General features: G+C 45.9%; 1 protein-coding gene across 1 annotated transcript in view; it reads right to left on the bottom strand.

The window, feature by feature from the left end:
• Positions 1 to 27,105, bottom strand: part of TNR (tenascin R) — a 135,097-nt gene that overhangs the window by 41,500 nt on the left and 66,492 nt on the right. Inside the window, exons 8-11 of the mRNA XM_054980608.1 lie at positions 17,743 to 17,832; positions 14,073 to 14,336; positions 12,413 to 12,679; positions 2,551 to 2,670 (exon numbers count right to left, since the gene is read on the bottom strand). Coding sequence (XP_054836583.1) covers positions 2,551 to 2,670; positions 12,413 to 12,679; positions 14,073 to 14,336; positions 17,743 to 17,832 — 741 coding nt within the window. The remainder of the gene's footprint in view (positions 1 to 2,550; positions 2,671 to 12,412; positions 12,680 to 14,072; positions 14,337 to 17,742; positions 17,833 to 27,105) is intronic.

Here is a 27,105-nt window from a genome sequence, read left to right as displayed (position 1 = left end):
TTGTAGATTCTTTTTGTAGCATATTCAGCCCAGTTTCAAAGGAATTAGTATCAAGATGCCTGACAGTGGGAATCTTATGAATATTGGTTGAAGCTAAATTAGCATCTTAAATTAGGTTGCTTCCACGCAGAGGGTTTTCTCTGCATTGGCTCCCAAATTGGAGCACTTTTTGGAGCTGCCACACAATGTCGTATTTCAACTGTCCCATTTCCAAATTTTCCCCCATCCTGAATATGATCTTTCCTGAACTGGCTTTATTTTTTGGAAAGAACACACAAGCCGATCGTGTTAACATGCCCTCTGGAAGAAATAGTTTGCATTTTCCTGCTCTGCAAAGGTCCTGTCACCCCCCCGCCCCCAGTCAGTTCCTTGCAGGCTCCATTTTCTTAGCATTTTTCCTCTGCTGTGGTGCCTGGAGAGCTTTTTCAGTGTGTTTCTTTTTTAAAAAAAACAGTAATTGACCCATTTCCACTTATCTATTTCAAATTTTAATAGAATTGTTACAGTTAATGTGTAAAAAAAAAGAATTAAAAAAGTGAGGGCAGTGGGGCACCACAGCACACATGATGAACATGCCCCTGAGAGCCAATGTAGAGCCAAACTACAAGTGACGCCTGACACAGGTTGGACACTTGTCAGCTTCCCTCAAGTTTTGATGGGAAATGTAGGCAGCTTGGCGGAATGTTGGACAAGTGACAGTTGAAAAGTCCATTGGACAGCAGTTGGAGAGCCAAGCTGCAAGACCAGGATGCCTACATTTCCCATCAAAACTTGAAGGAAGCTGACAAGTGTCCAACCTGTGTCAGGCGTCACTTGTAGCTTGGCTCATAGACTCACTGCGGAGCATGTGTGGAAGGGAACTGTTGGAAAAAAGACAGAGAAAATTGTGCAAAAACTCCCCTGTGCAGAAGTTCCAATACATTCACAGCAGCGATGAAAGTGAGAATCCTTGCTATGTGGCAGCAGCCTTCATTCAATCCCCCTCCAAAAGGGATTGGACTAGCACCCCAAAAGATAAATCCCTCCTTGCCTCTGTATGGAAAAAAAAAGAGATTTCCAATAATTCCTGGAGTGTTTCTGCCATCTATCGGGCAGAATATGTGTGTGTTAGAAATCCTATGCTAGAAATTTTTGAAGTTTAGAACCGGCTCAGAACAACAGCAATAACTGAGAGTCAGCAGAAAATTAAGAATTTGTTTTCTTTTTATGAGTTGCCTTTTTACTTTGACACTGCTTTATCGCTTCCTATATGACTGGTATAAATACTTTCTAGCATTCATGCTTTATAACTCTGCAAGTTTCAAGAATCCTTCTGTCTTCCATTCATTTGCTGTATACAGGAAGGAGGTATAGGAACCTGTAACAAATGTCATTTGTCCAATCGCACCTTGTGCCTGTGCACAGTACCCTTTGGAACACTCCAGAGCTCAGCTAAAGCGATTTCAGCTCTGAATCCACATCCATAAAGAAGGGCAGCAGTACTGGGTATGCCCTGAAGGACTGAAGCCACAGCCTCCTGCTCAGTTCTTCTTTTAAATAATGCTGCAGGATGAAGTCTACCTGTTTTAGGGAAGGAGGACAGGTTGCAAATGGAAGACACTTTTAAAAGGTGGCCTGTATGTGAGTGAAGAAGACGCTCAATAAAAAAGAGAAAGCGATGGGGAAAACTGAGAGGAGGAAAAGTCTAGTTCACGAATTCTGTAGAGAGAAAGTTTCTCATGATGTTACTGCCATGGTAGTCACAGAAGAACTGAGTGAAAAGGTGCTGCTCTGCTCATTGAGAGCTTGTGTGGTAGTGCTCCCCTCCTTGAAGTGAATGGAGTAGGTGCCAAAAACCTCTTTAGGCTTCGCTCCAGAAGGTCCTGGAGGCAGGTGCAAGATGCCATAGGTGTGCCTGCACTGAGACCATGAAGCACGGAAGGCTGGAAGGATGCCTGTGCCAAGAATGAATGGGGAGCCACCCACCTCAGCTAAATAAATACTCTTCTCATGATCTCTTTGTGGGTGACTCCAAACTGGGAATGGATGATTACAGAATAAAGGGCTGTAGCCAGACAACAGCCTCTGAGAGGAGAAGTGAGTGAGTCAAAACTTGAGTAAAAACAGGTCCTGCAAATCCCACAGGAGAATACTTTCTGAGAGCAGAACTACAAGTGACAAAAGGCACAGATTGGACACTTGTCAGCTTCCCTCAAGTTTTGATGGGAAATGTAGGCATCCTGGTCTCGCAGCTTCGCTCTCTGACTGCTGTCCAATGGACTTTTCAACTGTCACTTGTCCAACATTCCGCCAAGCTGCCTACATTTCCCATCAAAACTTGAGGGAAGCTGACAAGTGTCCAATCTGTGCCTTTTGTCACTTGTAGTTCCGCTGTCCGGGAAACTGGGCCAATCAGAAAACAGTACTCTCTCCAAAAGCAAGCATCACATGTAGTCCCGTCTTCTGAAAGGAAGTGTTGTAGTTAGAAATATTAAGAATTTACTTCCCTCTAGTTTAAACTCCTTCATGTATCATGTGGTCTCCCAGTCCCCCATGGGCACAGAAGATTACCTTGGGCAGATTTGTAGGCTATTCTATAGTGGTCAATAGATGCGATAGGAGGAGACCAGCGGACAGTCACAGAATCGGTAGTCACATTGTCAACAGTCAGGTTCCGCGGGGGATCAATTCCTGTATGAAGCCAAGCACAACAAAGAACACATGACCATTACACATCATAGTGGACAGTATGAGTTCATTTGATAACTTGATGCCATGATGGCAATCGTGGCACCTTTCTTAATAGTACAGCTACTTATTGTATTATGCATACGCTCATTATTCAGTCAGAGACATTTTACTGCAGGAGTCCTCAGCCTTGATGAGCCTGTGGCAGCTTTGGAATTTTGAGGAAGGGTATTGGATTACCCAAAATGTCTGCCATGGGATGTGAAACCCATCACAAAATGGCTGCTATACTTATGCCGAATGTGTATATATGGGTCAAAGTGACTGACTATTTATGATAGAGTTGCATAATGGAGATATTAGATAATTAAAACAGTATGAAAACAAGATATATAGAAGGAAGCAAAGAGTAATACATGGTGTACGGGTTAAATTGATTGATTTATATTGAAGGTATGTAATGTTTATAATGCACTTAACGCTATGTATAACAAGGGACAAATTGTTTGTCCCATATAGATGAGATCAGAATGAGTAAGATAGAGTATAGGCTACTAAAATGATAATTGAAGAATATATGCCAGAAATGTATTATTTAGTTGTTAAGTCAAATGGGAAGGGAAATAGAGATAGCACTGTGATATAATAGATAAGCTTAGAAGAGAGTGAAAGTATATGTTTAATAGGTAAAATAAGTTTGGAACGAGTAGGGGAAAATAGATAAGGGGTTGGAAAACTGTTGGAAGTCATCAAAAGGGGGGGGAAGGGAGGAGGTTAGAATTGGAATATTTAAAAGAAATTGATTGTAATGGATATAAAATATTTCTAATCCAATACAAAATTTTCAAAAAAACAAAAAACAAAATGGCTGCTATAAGAGGCATGACTGATCACCAAATGAGTAATCACAAAATGCCAGGTGAATGCATTTTCCAAATGGGTGTCTTCTGAAGCACTTTTGACTCCAGTGAAGTGTAAGCAAGCCAGGACTGGCTCTTTGCTTTGAGGAAGAAAGTGCAGAAACACATCGGTAGGTACCATGACATCCGGGATGTCGCATTAGGAATCACTACTTTACTGTTTTCTCACCTCTGTTTAACTTGGTCCTCCAACATTTCCAAGATGAATAGCTCAGTGCCCCTCCTTCCATCACTATCACACATAACTGAAGGCTTTTTTCCACATGCTGTTTAGATTTGCTTATCCTACAATATGATTGCCAACCATACTTTGGAAATATGTGGAAATTTGAGTGTGAAGCCTAGAGAGGGTGAGTTCTGGGGAGGGAAGAGACCTCGGCAGGTATAATGCCATGGAGCCTACCTTTCTCCAGGGGAACTGATCTCAGCAGCCTGGAGAGCAGGCGGGCAGCCCTATCTGTTCTACACTGGCTTCTGAGAAAAGATAAGTTAATAAAATGGCTTAACCATTTATTTTTTAAAAAATAAAGAATATATAATACAACATTTACAATGCAGTCCACACCCTTCTAAATCTACCCAAACCACTGGGCTTTGAAAGATACAACTCTTTTTAGGATTGCATCATTAATCTTAGAATGGATCTGTTCAGAGTTATCTTTGAGTAGTTCCAACTCTACCATTTAGACAATTATTGATACAGTGGAGGAAGAGAAGTAAAAGAAGCAATTGCACTTTTGTGCAGGAGCTATTCATCCTTTCATAAAATTCATCCACATTCAGATCAGGGGACCAACAAAGGGCCAGTATGAGAAATCCCGTTTGCATAACTGAAAACACACAACTTAATATTACTGATAATTGACATGTTGCGTAGTAATCCATGAAGTATCCACAACCACAACCCAATACTGGTTGTTGCAAATCCTTTATTACCTCACAATAAGTAATAAATATACACAGGAGCAACTTGTGCGATTGTTTTATTACCCTGGCATAAATCTGTTCATGGTTTGCAGCACTTGAATTATTGGGAAGTGTTCACCTCCAATTACTTCTCTTTCTCTAAAGCATCTCTAAGAAGTCTTTTAATCCTATAAAAATCTTCTCCTACCATTCCTTCTAAATACTAGTTATTCTAGCATCCACCTACCCCTCCAATATGCTTTTGCTTAAAGATTTCTTTTTAAAAGCGCTGTATCTGGCTGTCTACTGAGGCTCTAGAATTATAGTTTGCAGAGCCCTGCTCCAATGTGTCTGTGCAAAAGGAAGCAGTATCTTAAAAAGGCATTCCCCAAATACCCCAAAAGACAAAACAGGGAAAGTCATTTATTAGTACTAGAAAATGGAGACTGGCTATGCTAAATAGAACCACTGGAACATGTTAATCAGGTGGGCTAGACACTCGAGAGCACAAAAGCTAGCCCATTCATGTTGACTAAAATGTATATTAGATCTTTAGCACTTTAAAGGAACCTTGGGAATTGCACTGTGAAGGTGCTAAGAAGTCTCTGTTAGAGCTATCTTTAGTCCACTGGTCACAGAATAATTCCCAAGGTGCCCTGGAGAATGAGAAAGGTTGTTAAATCAGTTTGTCTGTGACACAGACATGCCCTAGTACTTAAGGTGATTGCTTCAGGGTTGCTCTCCTAAAGAGATATCCTTTTCAAATAGAATTTCAAGGTTCTTGCTTACTATCTATCTAGCACATTTTTGTCCTGCATATACACACAACAGCTTCCCTCATGGTTATCATATCTCTAACTCTTTTTTGTTTGCTTGCCTTGCACCTAAGCAAGAGAAGGGATAATTTTCTCCAGGTAACTGAGAGCGGAACTAAACATAATGAATATTATGGGTCTGCTGCTGAAAATGGCAGCCCTGTGTGAGATCTCACCCCTTTAAAATGTAGTACAGTTCACCTTGTGCACAGATATTTTGCTGGTCATCCCTCTCTTCCACTACACGTCAGTGGCTAAGGAGCAAAGGTGGGGAAATGCTCAGTGTAACGATGACTTCAGAACACAGGTAAGCTGAACTAAACGTTACGGATGGGGAGAAAGGAGCTCAGCACAGGGCTGCCATTTTTGTCAGCAGCCTCATGTTTAAAATATTGTGTTTCTTCAGGAAAAATAACACTAAGAAAAGGCTATATTAGATAGGAATGGAATAGTGGCAGAGATGGAGGTACCATTGGACTGATTAAATCTAAAATAATATCAATTTCCCCTTTCACTTTTACTGATGATTAAAATCCACAACAGATTCTTATTTTTAAAGAAGAGCAAACACAGCAGTATTCCTAGGTGTGACTTTTGAGCACCGATTGCTTATTCCCTGGAATCTGACCATCATATTTTAAAAGTAATTGTGTAGCTGTCATTGGTGATGAGAAGACCTAAAAATGTGAGTCAGAGCATAATTGTGTGTGTATCTGCAGAGGTCTAAGAGGAATGGCTTTGCTCCATTTATCATAGTAATTGGCAAGCCAATTAACATGATTATACATTTCATTCCTCATTTAAGGCACTGATTTTGATGCCACTAGGGGATTCTGATTAGGAGAAACATCTAGAGAAGTATCTCAGACAGGCAACAGGGACAATGCACAGCCTCAGCTCCCATATGCACAACTGAGATGTATCTACTGGAGTCCTCCAGAAAATAAAATCTACAGAGCTCAACAGCAGGTTCTTAAGTACAACATCACTCGATACTCCAGAGGATAGGGAGGAAGAATCCTGGGAGGTCACGAACCATTGCTGAGACCTTCTGACTTCACTTCCTTTGTTGCAAGATTTTGGACTCTACCACTAAAGAATCCAGTTCACCATCATTGTTAAGAAGCCAAGTTGAAATTACCCAGCAGAACGAATGGATTAGTGGTTCCTTATAAAGGATGTGTGAGGGGTGGGGGGATGAAGAAGGAATCTTAGAGGCTGGAAACTAGGCTAATAAGCCACTATGGTCTGCATGTTCTATAATCTCAGGGCCTTTTTCAGACATAAAAAGGCACAGATGTCAGCAGCATCAGTCCCCTAAGATTGCCAGCCAATAGGACACAGTTGGGATTGGTATAAATACTAGATGTGTGTTCCACTGCCTTCTCCTGGTCAACAGAGCAGCATCTTCTGTAATTCTGAAACCAGCTTTTCCAGATCAAGTCCCTAGAGCCACCAGTGGACCGTCTAGGTTTCAGTTCAGTAAGATCTGCCATGAACTTGACATTCCCCAGCATGGATGAAGCCTCCAGGAACTTACGCAAGTTCAGAGTGTACAATTACATATGGATCTCATTTTTGTGGGTGTGGGTGTTTTTTTTTTAAAGCATTGTGGGTGTTACTCAGAACTGCTCTGGATTCTGTTTTCTTCATTGTTATTTACCCCCCCCCCCAAGATTATAATTTATAAGCTATTTAGTCCAGTACTTAGCACCTCCCTGTCAATCAGTACAATTAGCCTTATATAATTTATCATACGTATTTTTCCATTCCCTTTTAATTCCACAATCGCCCTTTCAAATGGTCCTTAGTGTTTTAAATCTTCCATCAAAGTTTCTCCTGATTAAAAACCATAGATTTATTTGATCAGCCTCTGACACATTCAACCATTGTATATTTCTCCATACACGATTAAAAAGTTAACAAACAAGCAGGAAACCTGAGTGAGGGGCGGGGGGGGGGGGGGAGATAAAAACAAGAGAAAGACTGACCCACCAGGGGAGACTCTCTAAAGGTTTCTTTTCACACAGTGCAAATTTCCCATCGATTTCCAAAAATGTATTTATACCTCTTACTAACTTTTTGTACATCTTCCTTGAATGCTAAGTCTAATTAATTTTTACATACCTCTATTTTGTTTAGTTTTACTGTAACCTTTCCATGTATGTAGTACTTATTTTTCCCAACCAGTGCTGCTCATCTGATTCAAGCCTGTTGCTCTTCATTTTCCAAACAGCTAGGATGCCTCCTAATATTAATCTTTTGTTAATTTGGGCAGTTTTAATGTATATGGGATTTGTGTTATCATGAGTACACCTGAACCAAACAACTTTCTCACTGAGTATCTTAATGATCTTAATAGTTCAATTTGTGTGTGGGTTTTTTTCCCCTTCAGATTTTTTCCTTAGTTCTTCAAAACTACACAATTCATCCTGTGAATAAAACAACTGCGAAAAGTAAAAAAAAATTTTTTTTTCTCATCCATTATTTCAATAAAGGCACATGTCTTCTTCTCTTAGATTTACTCAGAATGTCAGACTGTCATGTCCATATTAATCAAAGTCATCATTCACCGTAATTCTTGACTCTCAATAAAAATGAAGACACCCTTCCCAATAAATATGAAGTGGCCTCTGGGTATTCAGAAAAGGGAAAGAACTTCCACCAGTTGACTCTTCCCCTGCACTTCCCACGGGGTCTTTGTGAGATGGGCTGCAGCAGAAATCCTGGTACTATGAGCTAAAAGAGGCAGTAACTTCTTTTCCTGTGAGACTCAACTCCGTTACCATTTCTTCTGCATTTTTATACAACTTTTGTTTTTCTTTGCAAGTTTAGCTTCCAGGATGCTTTTTCTAGGAAGAGAATGGTGTGTGGAAGGAGGGAAACTTTAACCTTTCCTCCCTCCAAATGACTTTTACCTCTGCTGAGGGGAAAAAAATACAGTTTACCCAGTGGTGATAAAAACACCTAGGGGGTGGGGTTTTTTTCCAGCAAGAAAATGGCACGAAGGGAAAGCATTAAAGCATCTCTCTCTCTCTCCCCATAATATTTCCCTCCTTGTTAAATCAGTCATAGAAACTGCATTAGCAAAAGGCAAAATATGTTTAAATAAGCACATAAGCAACTGGGCTTGTCAACCTCCAGGTGGTGGCTTGTAGATCTCCTGGAATTACAACTGATCTCCAGGTGACAGAGATCAGTTCCCCTGGAGAAAATGGCTGCCGAAGTCTCTCCCATCTTAAAACCCCACCTTCCCCAGGCACCACCTCCCAAATCTCTAGGAATTTCCTTACCTGCAGCTGACAACCATATAAGTAACAGTAATGTGTTGTTGGCTGTGGTTCATTTTGTGCCCTAGCCCAGATACACAATCATTCCAGTACTCTGAAAGCTGGAGAAACTAAATGAATCTTTCAGAGTTGGACCACAGCATTTTTAAGTGCATGCCACTTCCTCTGGCCTAGTTCATTAGCAAACTTGGGCTATGCCTCTTCAGGCTGCAACTAGAGATTCATGTGACTGAATGTTCCTCCACATAAAAAATTCACTGCGCTCAGAGAACCAGACGCCTTGGAAAGGATTCTAGCCCAGACTTCTTCCTGACCTGCTAGTTTTTGTGGGAATTTAGCAAGTGTTTTCATTTCAGTCATGAAAGAGTTAAACTGTTTGTGTTACCTACTTAATTAGTAAACATACTTTGAATGTAACCATTAGAGCTTCGAATAAGATTCCCGCCATAGAAAGGGGAGTCACTAAGCATAATGAAGTAGGATTAGGATTTTCTATTGGGCAGTTAGTTTATTGGGGGCAATTAATTGATGCTATATACTGAAGTTTTATTGCTCTTTGCTCACTTCGTCTTCTTCCACCACTTCCACTACTTCACTTCTTCTTGTCTCTACTCTAAGTCACTTACCTAGCAAGATGTAGTCAGCTTAGCAATTTATTCTTTTCTCCAAATGTAACCCTAATTTTTTATCCTTTAGTAAAGTATTCTTACAGAGCTACACTGGAGTGTGTGTTTGTGATTCTATTCTCATTACTTCCAATGCGCAATCTTTGCACAATCTCTGCTATATTTTCCTACAGTTTTCTATGCACAATCTGGGAAATAGTTTCGTATGGAGGAGTGTTCATTCAAAGAAGCCGCAGCCTGCAATCTGAAGCGAAACCGTTCTCAAAACAGGTTCACCACCTCGAGAACGAGGCCCCTCACTCTGAAACAGATGATCGTAGCTTTTTGTTGGGGTTTCAGACGGAATGTGTGCCTGACAAATCTGGTTTCTTGGCTGCTGTGTAGATTTGGGTCTTAGCTAAGCATAAACATATAATCCCCTTTGTATTGCATTTAGGCAAAAACTCACCATCAAGACAATAGAAGGATGGTGGTGAAGATTACTGTAGCAACAAACCAGGACAAATGAGCTGGCTGGGAAACAGAAGCTTTGGGATGCATCACACTGTTGCTGAATGGTACGACAGCACAGGGAGACATGAAGCTAACGATCCTTTTAATCCACTGTGTGGCAAAATTGTGGTAGGGCTGCCACTAGAGGGAAGTGGGAATCCACATCCCCTTTCTTCCACCACTGCTATTTAACAATTTTTAAAAATGCTGGAGCTCTGTTCCAGTGGTTTGTGTTATTTGAAGCCAAGGAGCATTATCTATCTGAATTAAAATGTAAATATATTTCACTTGTACAGTCTGAAAGATTGTCTTTTGGAGGGTGCAAGAGTCAGAATTACAGCCTGTCTCCAAGCGAGTCACTGACCTGGATGTGCCTCGTCATGACTAGAAAGAGACTAAACCAGAACAGTATCTCATGCAGAGATGCAACAGGAAGCCTACCGTGAGAGTGGAGTACTTCTGGGGAGCCTCTGCATTGATAGTGTTGAGAGCATTCAACCATATTCAGTGCAGAGAGGGAGAGAAGAGGATGGTGGGAAGGAGACAAGCTCAGAGAATGAACTCGTGCGTAGATGTGAGAGTCTGCATTTGGGACTCTTGTACTCACAGGAGCCTTTAATTATTAAGTTAAATTAAATTAATTTACTGTGGCATACTCGCAGTTTTCTCATGGTAGCCAATCTGTGCTAGGTCAAACGGATTGCGATGAGACTTCTGTTCATTCTGTTCCCTCACAACATTTCACATATTGAAGCAAAGGGATGCTCTCTCTTTTTGCTCATAGCTCCCTTATTCTCACACCAAATATTGCTACTTGAGGTCTCTCTCTCTCTCTCTCCCACACACACAGTCTTCCTCCCTGGAGCCTCTTTTCCACCTGCCAGAATACTGAAGGCATTTATGTTGCACTAATATGTTCCTGTACTGGTTTAAAAGCAAAAAGGATGTTTAAAGGTGTTGTAGGAAAACACAACGGCCCCAGAACATGTTAGCAATCATTCACAGAGAACCTCTCAAACTGGTGCATGTGAAACGGCAGTCGCTAGGGCTCACGTGTGTCCATTTACGTGCATGTGCACTAGAGACAGGATGCATTCATGGATGCACCCCTGTAAGATCTAATTTGCTGAGACCTGGAAAGGAAGGGCCGAAATGCTGAGAAACAGCAAGTTGCCTGAACAAAATTTTCAAAAGGAATCCATAAAATCTGCCACAAAGGCAAAACAGGTACAGAGGTTTACTAGGAAGGGGATCCGTGATGTCCGGACCTATGGCCTTTTAAATATCAAACTGGCCTCTGATTTACCTTTTCATAATCAAGCTGAAGAGACAGGAAGAGAAGGGGCAATTAAATTTCCATTTGCTTCCCTCAACACGTGAGTTGTTCTAAACTTTTGCCTCTGTCATAAAAAAACAGAGACCTGTGAGATGAGGCCCATGTGATATGACAGTCACCTAGCCATGGTTGGCTAGGGAGGAGGCTGGTTTCAGAGGAGGGGACGCTTCTCCGTCGCTTGGGAAGAGAGGGTACAAAAAGCCTAAGCAGCCATTTAGCTGTGCTGTTCCGGTGAACCCTAAGATGGTGGAACAGAGGGTTATAAGCGTCAGGCTTGCTTTCCCTCATAGACACTGGGCACCCACCTCAAGCAGGAGATGAAGAAGTTATACTGTGGGAACTCTTACTGTGAAAAGTAGACAATATAAACTTATTTTTTCTTTTGGTAGCTGCAAAACCTTGGTGCAACTGCAAACTCAGTGTTCCCTAACTTGTGTGCTCTTTATATTTTGTAATCTTTAGGCATTAAATAAAGAACTTTTTGGTTCAGATCAAGTTGTATCAGTTCTCACTCATGTACTTGCCACCTGGTTACCTACCAGAACTTTGTGTATGCTCAGAGGCTAACCAGATTTCCCCAGTGGCTGGTAAAGGGAAAATCCTGTTCCAGCAGGGGTGGTCGCACACTATTGGAGAACTAAGGATCAGAGGGAGAAACAAATTCCTCCCCCCCCCCAATTCATAACAGGGTCAAAAATAAAGATTGCCTCTGGTAAATAGGCACAGTTGGAGACAATGGGTTGGATCCAGTACAAAAATTCTGCTTGGGTTCTTGCTCAAGCAGAATGCTCAACCAAACGGCACTTTCCATTTAAAATGGTAAAATATTAGATCTTACTTTGATGGCTAGCTCCTGTTCTCCATGTTGACAAAATGGGCCTTCTTTTGGGCTGATCTATCCATTGGTATCTTGATCTTCCTCCACAGAGTTCAGGGCAGTGTATATGGTTCTCCCCTCCCCATATTTGTCTCCACAACAATCTTGTGATATAGGCTTTGTTAAGAGAAGCTCAAGGTTGGACAGCAAGCTTCATGGCTATTTAGGGATTTGATCTTAGGTCTTTCTGGTCCTAGTGTTACACCCTAACTGCTATACTATGCCACACTGGCTCTTTGATCAAAAACCAACAATAAGAAGCTACCGTGGGAACAAACCAGGTACACAGAAGGGTTCCCCCCTCCCCGTGGTACTCAATAAACATCAATCTCAAGTATAGGAATATAGATTATTTCAATCAGTGCAAGAAGAAAGTGCCAATGAACACTTTATTGAGTACCACGGGGTGGGGAGACACCCTTCTTTCTGATCAAAAAGACAGGGAATATTAATCTACAATGGCTGAAACCTTTCTCTTGTTACCTGTTGTGATGGAACCGATAATGGGCTCAGAGCTGACAAGGCCGTGCACAGCCACCAAGGACACAATGTACTCTGTGGAGGGTTGCAGGCCAGACAAGGCCGCATGTCTCTTGGTGGGGTCCAACATCACTTGCTTGGTTTCCTCTTTCTCCTTGGGGCTGTAGTTCAGTATCAGCCTATCTGCCGGAGGAGAAGGGTCACTCCAAGTGATGTTCATGCTGGAGGAAGTCACGTGAGAAAAGTGAAGCTGTGTGATTGGTCGGAACCCTGAAAACAAGAACACAAAGGAGAGCTGCAGGCCTGAAAAATGATGGGCTAGGTTTTATTTAGCCTTCAAACCATGCAGTGAAGATAACACACAAAGCTGCCTCATACCCAAGATGTGTGGTCTGTCAAGGTAAATTCTATCTACGCTGACCGGCAACAGTTCTCCAGACTGTCAGGGGAAGGTCATTCACATCACCAGGTGCCTGAAGCTTTTGTTAAACTACAGATGCTGGGGACTGAACCCTGGGCCTTCTGCATGCAAAGCGGATGCTTTGCCACCAAGCCCTTCCTCAAAGATGACTGCATCTGACAGCGAAGTGACAAAGGAGCAACCAGAGCCAATCTTCCTTTACTCAGAGTGTGACTACAAGTGACTTTCTTCACGTGGAGAACACTAGATTTTTCTTGCAAGGTTAGCTGGGAAGTGAAGTCCGAGTGGTCCTTCCCCTCTCTGTTAGAATCACTGCCTGAAGAGCCACAAGAGGGCTTCGTTTGGGGGCAAGCAGCTGCTACTTTCTCCCAGGGCGTCCTGCAGGCTGCCTGCTCCCAGGGATCTGCTCTGGAGAAAGCGGCTGCGTCGGTGAAGCTTCAGCTGCAGCGACAGTGGAAGGATCTGCTGCAGATTCTTCCCAGCTAACCTTGCAAGAAAAATCTAGCGTTCTCCAAGTGAAGAAAGTCACTTGTAGCTTTGCTGTCAGAATCAGAGTCAAGGGTATCCAGAAGATCAGTGTCTTCCAAGTGGTACTGAATCCCAGCACCTTTCTGTTAGGAAATTAAAGATGGAGGCTTGGTTGAAATTCTGTCCTCTTAAAAATAGGGCTACAGTATAGGTCCAGGACAGGGGAAGCAAGACATGAGATGGAATAGGACTGGCCCCTCTCTGCACTCCATGCATAATTTTATAAATATCTGTCACGTTGCCTATTTTTCTAAACTGAGAATCCCCAAGTGCTTCAGCCTTCTCCTGCAGGGGAGGTGCAGCAACCCTTCGATCATTCTGGTTGTTCTTTTCTGCACCTGCTACGGCTCTACGATATCTTTTTTGAGATCAAAACTACACTGTATTCTAAATGCAGCTACATTGCCAATTTACACAAGGATCCTTATGATACTTTTTAATTTAAATCCTTGCTTTGATAATCCCTAGCATGGAATTTACCTTTGTCATGATTCCAACTTGAACAGAAACGTTTGGAACATTTCAATCTTTTCAGGTTACCATCTGGATAATTTGGTACTGGTCTTCCAACTTGGCTGTCACACTATTCATCCCTAACTCCCAATCAAGTATGAACAAACAGTAGGATCAGTCCTAAAACGGAGCCTTGGGGGGAGATGGGACACCCACTGATTAGTTCATAAAGTGTACCTGATTGACATAACCTGACCGTACCTGTAAACGCATCCACTGTCTTCTCTAGGCTCTGCTGACGGCCTCTCTCTGCAATGACAGAGATGGTATACTCTGTCCCAGGCTCCAAGTCCAACAGTGTAAGCTCGGATTTTTCTCTGGGCACAGTAACCTCCGCTGCCATTCCCGAGGCAGGGATGAAGATGATCCGGTAGTGATCGATGGGTCCCTTGGCCTTGGTCCAGGACACAGAGATGGAGGTCTCTGTGGAAGCGGTCACAATGAGGTTGCCAGGACTGTCGAGCTCTAGAGCAGGAGCAGAAGATTTTAAAAGGCAGGCTGTAACTAGCATTCTGGAAACATATGGGAATGGACAAGCCTTCGAGAACAACTAATTCCTCTTGACATTCTTCCTCAAGAACATACTCTTTTTTTAATGGAATTTTTCTTTATTTTGACTATAAAAAATAACAAAAACCATAGACAACAGAAGATTAAAAAACAACATTCTAAAAAGAAGACACACTAACAATACATAAACAAGTGAAAAAGAAAAAAAAAGAGAAAAGAAAAAAAACCCTTAAACTAAACTACAGATTGAGTTCTGATTTTCTCCGCCACAAATATGGATCATATTCAGAGTCTCACTTATTCTGAGTTAAACATAAGAGCCCTCTTTTTTCTATTGTTCATGATTCTTAATCCATAAATCCAGATGTCATCAAGCCCTTATTATCCATGTCATGTAAAAAGTCTATAAACGGTTTCCATTCAATCAAAAATGTAACTAATGTCTTTTCCCTAATCAGCGAAGTAAGTGAACTTACTAAAACTCAAGAACCTATTCTTGAGAGCTTTCCTTTGGAAAGAGTTTGTGGAATATGAACTTGTCCTGAACAGCAGAATAGAAGGGCCTCGCCAGTTCTGTACAGAGCAGCCAGCCACTCCTGTCTACCACCATATCTAAGGGCTGCCAGGCCACGACCTAGAGAATATGCCTGCATCTTCGTATGTTTTTTAAAAGATTTTTTAAAAAAAATTGAAAAGAAAAATACAAATAGCAATAGAAAGTGCATAGAAACTTATACAAAATACTAAATTTAAACTACAACAGAAAAGTATGTTCAAAATATGTAGCAATACGACTAACTTATATTGAAAAGGGATCAGTATTCCTGGGCGTGGTCAGCAGAAATACTGAGTAAACTTAAGTATATGGGACTAGCAGTGGAGGACCTATTTATGCCTGATGAGGCCTATATCCTGAATGGTGTTAAGCAGCGTCTACTAGATTGGGAGCAACAGAAGTTATTTCCAGCCCAACCTTTTGTTTGCTCCTCAGCTGCATTAGGATTGACTACATATGTTGGCAGAATTCCGCGGTATTTTTATGACCTTGAGACCCCAGGCTGTCGTAGGGCCTTCACGTTGGCCAGACTAAATGCCTTTCCCTCCAATGTCCTTCAGGGGAGATACCAGTGAGTCCCCTTTTCTGAAAGACATTGTTTGTGTGGAGCCAACTGCCCAGATACCATCCAGCATATAATTTTGGAATGCCATTTATATGTTAAGTTGCGGAGAATGCTGTTTGAGAGGTTGCCAAAACATATTGAACACCACAACAATCTATCCTTTTGTCGTTTTCTGTTAAAGGATAATGATACAGTGATTTCTAAAGTGGTTGCAGAGTTTTTAGTGGGTGTGCTTAAGATTCATACAAGTTTTGTATAAATATATTGACTTCTGAAATTTATGTAATTTTATAGTGACCTGTTTGCTGTCTTAGATCTTTAAAGGTACTTGAATGATTGAATGAATGACTAACTTATAGCATGTTTCTCCTTTCCCTCTCCTTAGTTACTTATACCTAAAATTTCACATGATATGAAAAATCCCATGTTGGACTCTGAAATTCCTCCAAAAAGCCATGCTGAAATCCAAAATTCATCACTCTTTTCATGCTCTGCTTGCTGGGTCAGGCTTAGCAACAGAAAAAGAAGTGGCCCAATATAATGGGTTATGAGACCAGGGCTGGTCCAACATAAGCAAGGTACACTCATCCACTCCTAGGCCTAAGTCACTTGTAGCTTGACCCAAGAAGAAGAGTTATTGAATCATAATAAATAATAAATACAAGTATGGGCCATTTCTCCAAATATCAAAGAGATCCTGTGATACCATGTTTTTAGACTGGTCATCAAAAGCTAATATGGAACAAAAGTGAATTTTAGTAGCAGTGACAAAACAGTACGATTGGGGAATCAGTCTCCCAGAATGCTAAGCCAAGCTTTGATATTTGCAGCTGTGATCCTTGTGTAAACACCACATAAAGGCAAAGCTGTTTGAATTGCTGGTGAAATGCTGGCTGCAACTGCTTCTAACAGAAAATAACTGTTTATTTTTTTTAAATGGCTGATTTCCTCTGCTGGGATGATGTTGGTATAATCTTTTGAATTCCATCTTCTCCAGTGTGAAAAATAACTCTGGCTCAGACAGAGCCACCTTCTCTTCTTTTATTATGCACCTCAAATGCTCCATGTCAGAGACAAAGGCAAAGGGCTCTTTCAGAGGGAAAAGGGCTCATGTTTAGGTCTCTGTGAATGGCAAAAGAGAATTCTCCTTCTGTACCTCAGCTCTTCACTCCCAGTTGCCTTGGCTCTTGCATAGGAGGGATCAAAGAAGATGTAGAGGAGAGGACATCAGAGGGAGACATGGTTAAAGAGCCCTTTCGGTGCTGTGAATATTTGACCCTTGCTCAGTTGCCTTGCAAGGAGCAGAGGTGGGCAACTCCCAGATGACTAAACAATCTTAACCTGATTCCACATGGATTTAATCAAATTTGAATCAAAGTATAGAAAAATTTGGGGCAAAATGTCTCTCAGATGTTTCCACGCTTTCTCTTTTTGGGTTCTCTCTGTCATGTGCATGCACAGAATTTGCAATGTGGAATTATATGCCCATTTTACACACCCTCTTAGACCTCACCCAACGTTTCCTGTAGCTCCACCTGGTGAACATACTGTGTGTGTGTGTTCAACGTGCAAAGCAGCAGAGAACAAAACAGAGAGCCGCTTTAAATGATCATCCTAGAAATGGGCCCCACGGGGGGGGGGGAGGTCAGAGGGATGTCCTGTGAAGAGATAAACCTTCTCCCAATATAAGGACAGAAAGGGGGGGGGGAGATTAATCTCACCCCTTTGGATTTACCTGGAAGTATTAGCCACCAATGCTTCCTCTTTCACAGTTTTTAGAGGACTTCAAAAACAGCCCTCAGGTATGCCTGCACAGAGCATAACATGCCTGAACTTGAGTTTTGTAATCCCTGATGCATGTCAGAGACGTAACTGGCACATGCCAGGGTGTCAAGAAGACTCAAGCAGCTCTAGGATTTTTGGCCACTGTGGTTCTACATGGAAACAGGGAGCTCAGGAGCCCTAAATTTGGTACCAAAGTCTGAACACAACAGCTTTCAATGCTGTTCTTAGAGAATTCTGGTGTGGCTTGCCGTGCTTACCGCTACCTTCTGAAGTATATTCCTGTGAATAAATGGTAATAAGGGAAGCCGTTCTGCCGGTCTCTGAAGGCATGATTGCCTTATGCTGAATGTGTGACCAAGATTCCTGAGACATCACTGTAGCATTTCTTTTCACACAAGCCATGCAATTTCACTCACCATTGCTCTGTGATTGACTATAATATATAATTCGCTCACCAGTTCTTGCATTCATTGTAGCTGGAACGCTTTGTTTGCTATCCATTACGGCTGAAATTCCAACTCCATACTCTGTCCCTGGTATCAAATCTGTATGGGGGTGCACAAAAAGCCACAGGTTAAACAATGAAGTGTTATTTCCATCTATGCCAGGGATACGCAATGCGGTGCCCATGGACCACTATGGCACCTGCCAGTGGGTTTCCTGGCACCCACTTGCTTCTTCACCAAAGCACTACCTGTTCCTAAAATTCCAGAAGTTCAACAAGGCAGGTGATCCCTTAACTATTTAGTAATATCTGCTTGCATTGCTTCACAGTCTGAATTCTCTGGGCAGTTGCTATCTTGTCACCGTAACAAATCAACCATATCTTGTCACCATAACAAACATATCTCGTCACCTTACTGTCTGTCTGAGTCATTACAAAATGTATTAATTTATGTGTGTGGATGTCAGGTTCTGGCAGTTAGATCCCCATAGTACTCCACCGCACACACTCCAATATATGAGTTACAGTTACTTTATTAGAGATCCATCAGTATCAGCAACCACAGACAAGGGTATTGGCAGAAGTGACGTGTGTAAGGTTGGAGGGGTTAGTTATAGGCAGGGCTTTTTTTCAGCTGGAACGTGGTGGAACAGAGTTCTGGAACCTCTTGCGCCGCTCAGTGGAGGGCAATCTAAACTCCCCTCTGTCTGGAGATCAGGGGGCGGGGCCACCATCCATGTGACCATTTTCTCCGAGGGCAACCCACTGAGTTCCACCACCTCTTTTCCCAGAAAAGAAGGATTCTGGTGCGAAGGAGCCAGAATTCGGGAAGGGGGTTTGAGACAGGAGGAGAGAACTGTAGGAGATATAAAGTTATTTTCAGTTCCCAGGAAGAAGCTGGCACTCGAGGACACATTCTCAAGCGGCTGTGAAAACAAAAGTAGACATCACAGCAGGCACCTGTAACAGCAGGCACCTGTAATATAAGCAACTCCCAGCTAAGCAGGCCCCAATATGCAACTTACATACTCTCACAGGATCAGCACATAATATATAGCACAGAGAATACTCATGGCAGATATGTAGACAGTGGATTTAAAACAAATGTATATCTTGCTTTTTCTATGCACTAAGTGGCTTCCAAGCGCAGTTATAATAATACAATAGAATAAAATGCTACTTTTTTTTTTTTAGAAAAGTCAACAAATCAACAACCACGGTAATTAAAACAGCACAACCCTAAAGCCCCCCAAAACAACACTTCGAGTCTAACGATAAAAAAAATCTCAGTAGCAGAAACTCGACAGCAGTTGTGTGAACTCAACAATGACAAGATCTCATTTCCAACAGCTCGCTAAAATAGGGAGGCATCACAAGCTTTCCAAATTTTGTCAGAAAGGGCATTTTCTACACCTCCCATAGTGGGCCATTCCAAAAAGTGTATGCCACCCCAGAGAAGGCCTGAGATCCTATGGAAGGCAGGTCCATCTCCCCATTGGCATTGATATGACTGGACTGTGTCCTCGGGTTCCCCAAGTCCTTGAGGAGCCTGGTATTTGGGTGTCAAGAAACAAAACCCACTTCTGAGGTCCCCTGCTACCCAGGTTAACAAGCTACCACCAGTTCCCTTCAGCTAACCCTGAGAGACTGTGGTGTTAATTAAGAAGACATCCTTGCCAAGTAGGACATTGTAGACTGAGTTCCACAAAATCAGCTACTTGCTAGCTGGACCAAATAGGCCAAAGTACTGGATTTAGATGGAATCCCCCAAACCTAATAACACTGCAGAAAGTATAAATAATAAAGTTTATTAAGAATTGTGAAAATGATCAAATGTAATGTAATATTAATGGTAACAGTATATGATACAACAGAATTCACAGTTAAGGATGTATTAGGATGAAATATAGGAGGTGGAGAACTAGATAACGGATATAGGCAAGCATAATAATTGTCTCATGTTTTTTCATGTTATATAAAAAGAATTGTGAAAAGATTACATGTACAGAAATTGTGCAAGGCAGGAAAGGAAATAACAAAGTCTAAACAGCTCAAACCCTGACCTGGATAGCCCAGGTGAGTCTGATCTTGTCAGATCTCAAAAGCTAAGCAGGGTTGGCCTTGGTTAGTAATTGGATGGGAGACCTCCAGTGAAGACCAGGGTTGCAGAGGCAGGCAATGGCAAACCACCTCTGTTAGTTTCTTGCCGTGAAAACCCTGCTCGGGGTTGCCATAAGTCAGCTATGGCTTGAGGGCACTCCTAAATAGCTAAAACCTAAAATACCTAAGAGGCTTTTGCTGCTTAACCCAGGAAAATCAAGCCACAAAGTCCAACACAACTCCAGGGTCTCAGTCATCCACTAGAGCCCCCAAAGGTCCAAGAACTGACTGGCTGCCAGTTCAAGCAAGATGGCTTAAAATTGACACCAGATACTCTCTGATCTTAATGATCGCATCTGCACTTCGGTTCTGTGAACATCATCTGTATGTTTATCTCTCTGGAAACAGCTAGCTCAAAGTTTCTGCAAACTTCCAGAGATTTCTTACATGAGACAAAGCCTGATCCAAAGTTTGGTTGGCCAAGAAACAGGCTAAGAGAGACCAGTTTCTTGACAGACTTAGTGAGCGGGCCTATACCCGGAGAAGTGGTTCTTCAAATAAGTGGCTTCCCACTGGCAAAAGTATTTAAATGTTAAAAACCAGCAGAGAAAGAGGGTCTCCTAGTAAATGTCATGACAGAGGAGGGATTCGAACCCAGGACTCCCAGTTCCTAGTCTAACGTGAGTTATTACACTACACTGGTATCGTATTACCATCCTGTTGTCATAACATGCCCTTCCCTGACCTCACTTTGCATCAGTTGCTGCCCCGGGAGGGGGAATGCACAAGGGATGCCACGGATTAATGCGCCAAATCATAAAAGGAAGAGAATGAAAGAAGATCGTGGTCTGGGAAGCCCTATTTTTTGGATGTAACATCTAGTTCTGTCCTCATAATCCTGGAACAGCGAAATAAAAGAGCACATCCACTGCAGGCGACACTGTTCTATTCATGCCACTTTCAGCTCACTCAAAAACTACAGCCTGCCTCCTGCCACAACGACAGTAAATCACACTGCGTTTGGACCATTGCTTCAAAAGTTTGCCCCCGAAGTGCTACACCCTGTCATTTATAGGTATAAGAAAAAGTCAACTCCAAAGTGTCAGAGATTGGTTGGCTTTTGAGGACCGTTTTTATCCATTTGAGTTTGAGAAAACAGACTTCGTTCGGGGGCAACGAATTGCCATTCCTTGACAGTTATTGAGACCCGCTGCAGTCACCTTCCATAAAACTGAGAGGGAGAGAGGGAACATGCACGATAGCTTTATTTGTTACCAAACTGATTTGACATCTAACATTTTCATTTGAGTTTCTTATTTATGAGGCTTAAATGAAACACTCAATAATTAATGAAAGAAACCAGCTTCTCCCTGCGTGCCGTGGAGCTATAAGTATCCAGTTGCCGGCAGGAGGCCCGCCCTGTGGTTTCTGGCTCATCGGGGGAGACGGCAATTTAGTTAATTTCCAAGCCAATCTATCATCTATTATCATTATTGGATCAAAGCGGATACCAGTGGCTCTCTGTCAGTGCTCTTTGACTTTTTGTGGGTTTATTTATTTCTTCTGCAAACAGAGTGAACGAAGACCAGAGGGATTCTCAGAGCTACAAAAGACATAAGACGGCAAAGATTCTCTCACTACAAGGACCTTGCGTCTAAGTAAACCAGGAGGCATATTGTTCTCTCTTGCTGGAGGTAGCATTGCCCCTTCTTTACTCCTTGACTAGCACTGCCCATTCTCCCACTGTAAGACCGCAGAGCTAGGAGAAGGATTTGATACTCCATGCAAAGAAAACCAAAGTGAAGAAGCGCAGGGCTAGGCTGGCTTCACTCGCACACGCTTGCTTGACTCTAATTTTCCCAAGATTCCTGTGGTACAACAATGTGATCAGTTCATTTTCAGAATTTTTAAAACAAATCTGTGGCATGATCTGGGTCAGCATTCTTAAGACTGAATAGACAAAGTCCTGTGGTGGATCAAGGACCCCCTTAGTCAGGAATCCATCAATAGTTGGTGCTTATCATTAATTGGCCAGTGCTGCCCCTACAGATTGCGGCTTGCTTTGCCCATCTAAGTTGGAGGATCTCTGAAAAACTATTATTCATGCATAAATTTAGACAATTTGTTCCGTTACAGAAGTGGTCAGAAACAGAGCTTCTTCCCTAAAGATGAAAGTAAATCTGTCTTCCTGCATTATAAGTCTGCTGCTTCTTAAATTCGGTCCTCAACTAAGAGGTTAAAGAACTTCTGCCTGGGGTAAAAATGAAGTAAATAAATAAATAAATGAAATTATGGGAACAGAGACGGCAATTGCAGCCTAGGCTGATGGCGCGCAGGACGACCGGCGCTGGCGACAAACTGAGACCACACCATGGCTGGGTGAAAATGGCCACAACTTTATTGAGAACAGCAGGAAGGAGCGAAGGCAGTCATATGGATCGGATCCCCAAGCATCGGCTGGCCCGCCTGCCAGCCGATGAACCCTCCCCCCTCAGGCCCCAGCTGAGGGGGGGCACCCAAGGAGCGGCAGTAAGGGGGAGATCATCTGGGTGTACACCCCTGCATGATTCCCCTGCCGCCTGGTGGTGAGTCCGCCTGGCAGCCCCCGAGCTGGGCATGCACCTCCGTGACTCACCCCCAAGATTCCTTATGGGAATCCCCTTACAGGAACCAGGGCAGAGGCCCTGATTCCCCCAAAAGAGATCCGATCCAATGACCAACCGCCAAACAAGTTGTGACAAAGAAGAAACTTAACAATCCACGAACTAAAGGGAGCGGTGGGTGGGGTTCCGTCGCCCGAGCCGAGTGAGCCGGGGCCGGGGCCGGGCCTGGATAAATACCCAGCCAGCGGACCAGAGGGAAGACTGCCTCCCTGTGGTCCGGTGGCTGGCCCCGCCCCGGGCCGCCTCCCAGCCGCCGCGGATTGGCCGGCTGGGATTCAAATCCCATTGGGCTGCTGGCCGCCCGACTACGGTCGGGACAGCCAGCATGCCGGCCGCCGCGCCTGCCTCGTCCCCCGCGCCCCCGGCAGCAAACCGAGCGCCCGGTAAGTCAGGCGCTCGCGCTTGCAGCCTAGGCTGATGGCGCGCAGGACGACCGGCGCTGGCGACAAACTGAGACCACACCATGGCTGGGTGAAAATGGCCACAACTTTATTGAGAACAGCAGGAAGGAGCGAAGGCAGTCATATGGATCGGATCCCCAAGCATCGGCTGGCCCGCCTGCCAGCCGATGAACCCTCCCCCCTCAGGCCCCAGCTGAGGGGGGGCACCCAAGGAGCGGCAGTAAGGGGGAGATCATCTGGGTGTACACCCCTGCATGATTCCCCTGCCGCCTGGTGGTGAGTCCGCCTGGCAGCCCCCGAGCTGGGCATGCACCTCCGTGACTCACCCCCAAGATTCCTTATGGGAATCCCCTTACAGGAACCAGGGCAGAGGCCCTGATTCCCCCAAAAGAGATCCGATCCAATGACCAACCACCACCAGAGCCCCCCCCCCGGGGGGGGGGCTCCCGCCAAAGCTCCTACCGCCGCAACCACTCCAGCAGGCCATCCCTGAGGTCCTGCAGCCAAATGTCCAGCCCCCAGCTGGACAGATGCACCCCATCTGGGCGAAACAGCGCCTCCATGCGGAATGAGATGTCCACGTGCCGAATGAGCAGGCCCCCAGCCGCAGAGATGTAATGTCCCATGGCGCGGGCAACTCTTTGCCGGATGCCATCCACCTTCTCCGGGTGGCGCGCAAAACGCCAGCAGCGCCTCTGGAGCAAGTCCGACCACAGGAGGAAAGTCCGAGGGAACAAACCCCTTAGATAGTCCAAGTCACTGCACATCGCCCGCTTCAGCTCCGGGGCTTCTCGCTTGCCCAGGTCGTTCTCTCCCAGCTGGATGATCAAGGCGTCGGGTGGGCCCTCCCGGCGGGCCTTCCGAATCAAGGTGGGAACCAGCGCCTCCCACAGCATGCCCCGGGAGCCGATCCAGCGAATCTCCATGCGGTCGTCCAGCCCAAGGTGTCTTCCCCATCCTGAAGACGTGGCGTACTCCCCGGCCCAATACACGATACTGTGGCCGCAAATCCACACAATCCTCCGCCGCCCTGAAACATGAAGCATAAACAAAACTCAATGAGCAAGAGCCCGGGCAGGGCGGATGTAGGTGCGAAAGGCCCTGGACCGCCAGCGGCCAAGCTGCTGGATGGTAGATGCGGGGAGCCCAAGGCCTGCCGCCACCGTGGCCGCGCCGATGCGGAAGGAGTGGGACGCGAAATCCGCCGGCGGGAACCCAGCCGCCTGAAGGCAGGACCGCAGGAGGGCCGCGAACTGGTAGCGTGTGAGAGGGGAGCCCCCCCTGTGCGCCAGGAAGGGGCCTGGGAGAGGAGGCCGAACTGCCAGGAAAGACTGGACCGCCGTAACTGGACAGATGGCCCGCTCACGAGCGGCCCGCAAGGTGACGGAGGCCCCCCGGCCCCGCTGGTCAGTTTTGGATTGCCGGACCACAATGGTGACCCTGCGCCTGGAAAGGACCACGTCCCCCATACCCAGGGCCCTGCCGGAGGCATCCTGGCGGGACCCTGCCACCAGTTCGCTGACCCTGAAGGCCCCGAAGAAGGCCAGGGTGAAGGCCACGCGTACAAGCCGCTCCTCATATGAGGACCAGCAAATGTCTGGAAGAACCCGCAAGATCGCCCGCAGGATGGGCAGGGTGATGGGCCTGCGCTGGTCAGGTGCCCGTGGGGAGACCCTCGCCCACCCCTCTATGGCCCTGCGAGCCTGGAAACCGCCACATGGGTCAGGGAAACCCTCTGCCTTGCAGACGAAAGAGATGGCCGACAACTCGCGCCGCATGGTTCCTGGAGCGAAGCCAGATCCTCGCAGGTGGGCCAGGTAGCGCAGGATCGTGGTCCTGGATGGCGGCCAGGGGTCCCATTCCCCTTCCTTTCCAGCGAAGGTGAGGAAGCGCACCACCGCCTTGGCATAGGCCCGCAGAGTAGAGGGAGCCACGGAGCTGAAGATTCCCTGTGTCACGGTGTCTCGCCAATCTCCCACAGGTCCACCGGGAATGGGTCGGGAGTGCGTGCTGCCTGAGGCGCCAGCGAGAAGAACCTCTCCATCTGGAAGCGAGACAACGCGTCTGCCATGCTGTTATCCAAACCTGCTATGTGCTGGGCTGAAAATGAGATGTTAGCAGAAAGACAGCATAGGACAAAATGCCGGATGAGCCGCATGACCCGCTCAGAGCGAGAGGATTGCTTGTTAATCACCCGGACAGACGCCTGGTTGTCGCACCAGAAGAGGACCCGCCTGTCCCTGAACTCCTCCCGCCAGATTGTGACAGCGACCAAAATGGGAAACAGCTCCAGGAAGGTAAGGTCCCTGAGGATCCCGGAGCTGGCCCAGGATGAGGGCCATCGCTGGGCGCACCACCTTCCTTTGAAGAAAACCCCAAACCCCAGGCTGCCTGCTGCATCCGACTGCACCTGCAGGTCGGAGCCAGGGGAGAGGGCGACTTGCCACAGCGAAACCCCATTGTAATTGGAGAGGAATTCCCCCCAGACCCTGAGATCCTCCTTTATCCCCTTTGTGAGCCGTATGTGATGGTGCGGTGCCGATGCCCCCCTGCAGGCCCTGGCCAGGCGAGCGCAGAAGGCCCGACCCGGGGAAACCACCCTGCAGGCAAAGTTAAGATGCCCAAGGATGGACTGGAGGTCCCTTAAGGTGCACTTCTCCCGAGTGAGCGTAGCCTCAATGATGGCCCGGAGCCGGGCCAACTTGTCCGGGGGGAGGCGGGAAAGGCCTGCCACGGAGTCGAGTTCAATCCCCAGGTAAGTGAGACGGGAGGCGGGGCCCTCCGTCTTTTCTGGCGCGAGTGGGACCCCCAATTCGTCGGCCAAGTCCTGGAAGATCCTAAGCCGGATGGCACAAGTGTGACCACCGGGGGGCGCCATTATCAGGAAATCATCGAGGTAATGAGTAATGTGGGGGGAACCCATGCGATCCTTGGCAGCCCACTCCAAGAAGGTGCTGAACGCTTCAAAGGCGGCACAGGCGACGGAACACCCCATGGGCATGGCCCTGTCTACGTACCATTGATCCCTGAACTTGAAGCCCAGGAGGCAGAAGTCCTGAGGGTGAACTGGAAGTAGCCTGAAAGCGGATTGGACATCACACTTGGCCAAGAGGGCCCCCCGCCCGCAGGATTGGATTAAGCGGACCGCCTGATCAAAGGAGGCGTATCTGACTGAGCACAGCTCCTGGGGGATGCAGTCATTGACTGAAGAGCCCCGCGGGTATGACAGGTGATGTATGAGTCTGAACTCCCCTGGGGCCTTCTTGGGGACCACCCCCAGTGGGGAAACCCTGAGGTTAGGAAGCGGGGGGGAAGAGAAGGGACCGGAGACCCGGCCAGCCCCCACCTCCTTGGCGATTTTAGCAGCGACCACCTCAGGCAACTCCCTTGCGGACTTAAGGTTGCCCGAAGAGGTGGCCACACGGGGACCTGTGAAAGGGATCCGAAAGCCTTTGGAGAAGCCTTCCAACAGAAAGGTGGCTGCTAACTTGTTGGGGTATTGTGCTAGGAGGGGGCGGAGGGCCTGCAAGCGGATAGGTGTGGGGGCCAACCCCAACATGCCGCAGGCCGGGCTATTTGCTGCTGCTGCTGGATTGGTGAGCCGCGGTGGAACCCGATCCCCCGTCCCTGTGGGCACCGCCATTGGAGGACCGACCCCCCCGAAAGGGAGCCGTGATCTGCGATCCTCGGGGGCATGCCTGGCGGGGGTGCGGGGCCCCGCAGGACTCGCAGCAGTGCTCGTAACGGCACTTGGACCGCTGGCACTTGCCCTGGTTAAATTCCCAGCAGAGGCCGCGAGGCCTGTCCCGCCGGCTGAACCAGCGTCCCACCCGGGCAGGCTCAGCCCGCCCCTTCATTTGGGGACCCACCAGCCAGAGCCAGAGCTTCTGGCTGATGAGGTCCCACCTTGCCCTGGGGTTGTGGGAAGCCCTCTTCCGAAAGGCCTCATCATAGTCCATAGCTGCCGCATCCCCAGCAAGGGCCCGGGCCCGCAGGACATTGCCCAAATGGTTGGACAGGTGCCACCCTCGTAGCGGGTACGCTAACTGCACCACCCCCATGTAGACAGTGAACCCCTCCATCCAGTTATTAAAGGTGCGTTCGGCTGTCTCCCTTTTTGGCGCCTTTTTGTCCCGTTTGCTAGACGGGGCACTTCTCCCATCCTCCGCCTCCGGCCTGAGGAGGGAGAAAACATCTACGTAGAACCCA

Source organism: Eublepharis macularius, chromosome 5 (assembly GCF_028583425.1).
Source record: "Eublepharis macularius isolate TG4126 chromosome 5, MPM_Emac_v1.0, whole genome shotgun sequence".
Lineage (NCBI taxonomy): Eukaryota > Metazoa > Chordata > Lepidosauria > Squamata > Eublepharidae > Eublepharis > Eublepharis macularius.
The sequence above is the reverse complement of the archived record's forward strand: the minus strand, read 5'-3'. Positions and strand labels throughout refer to the sequence as shown.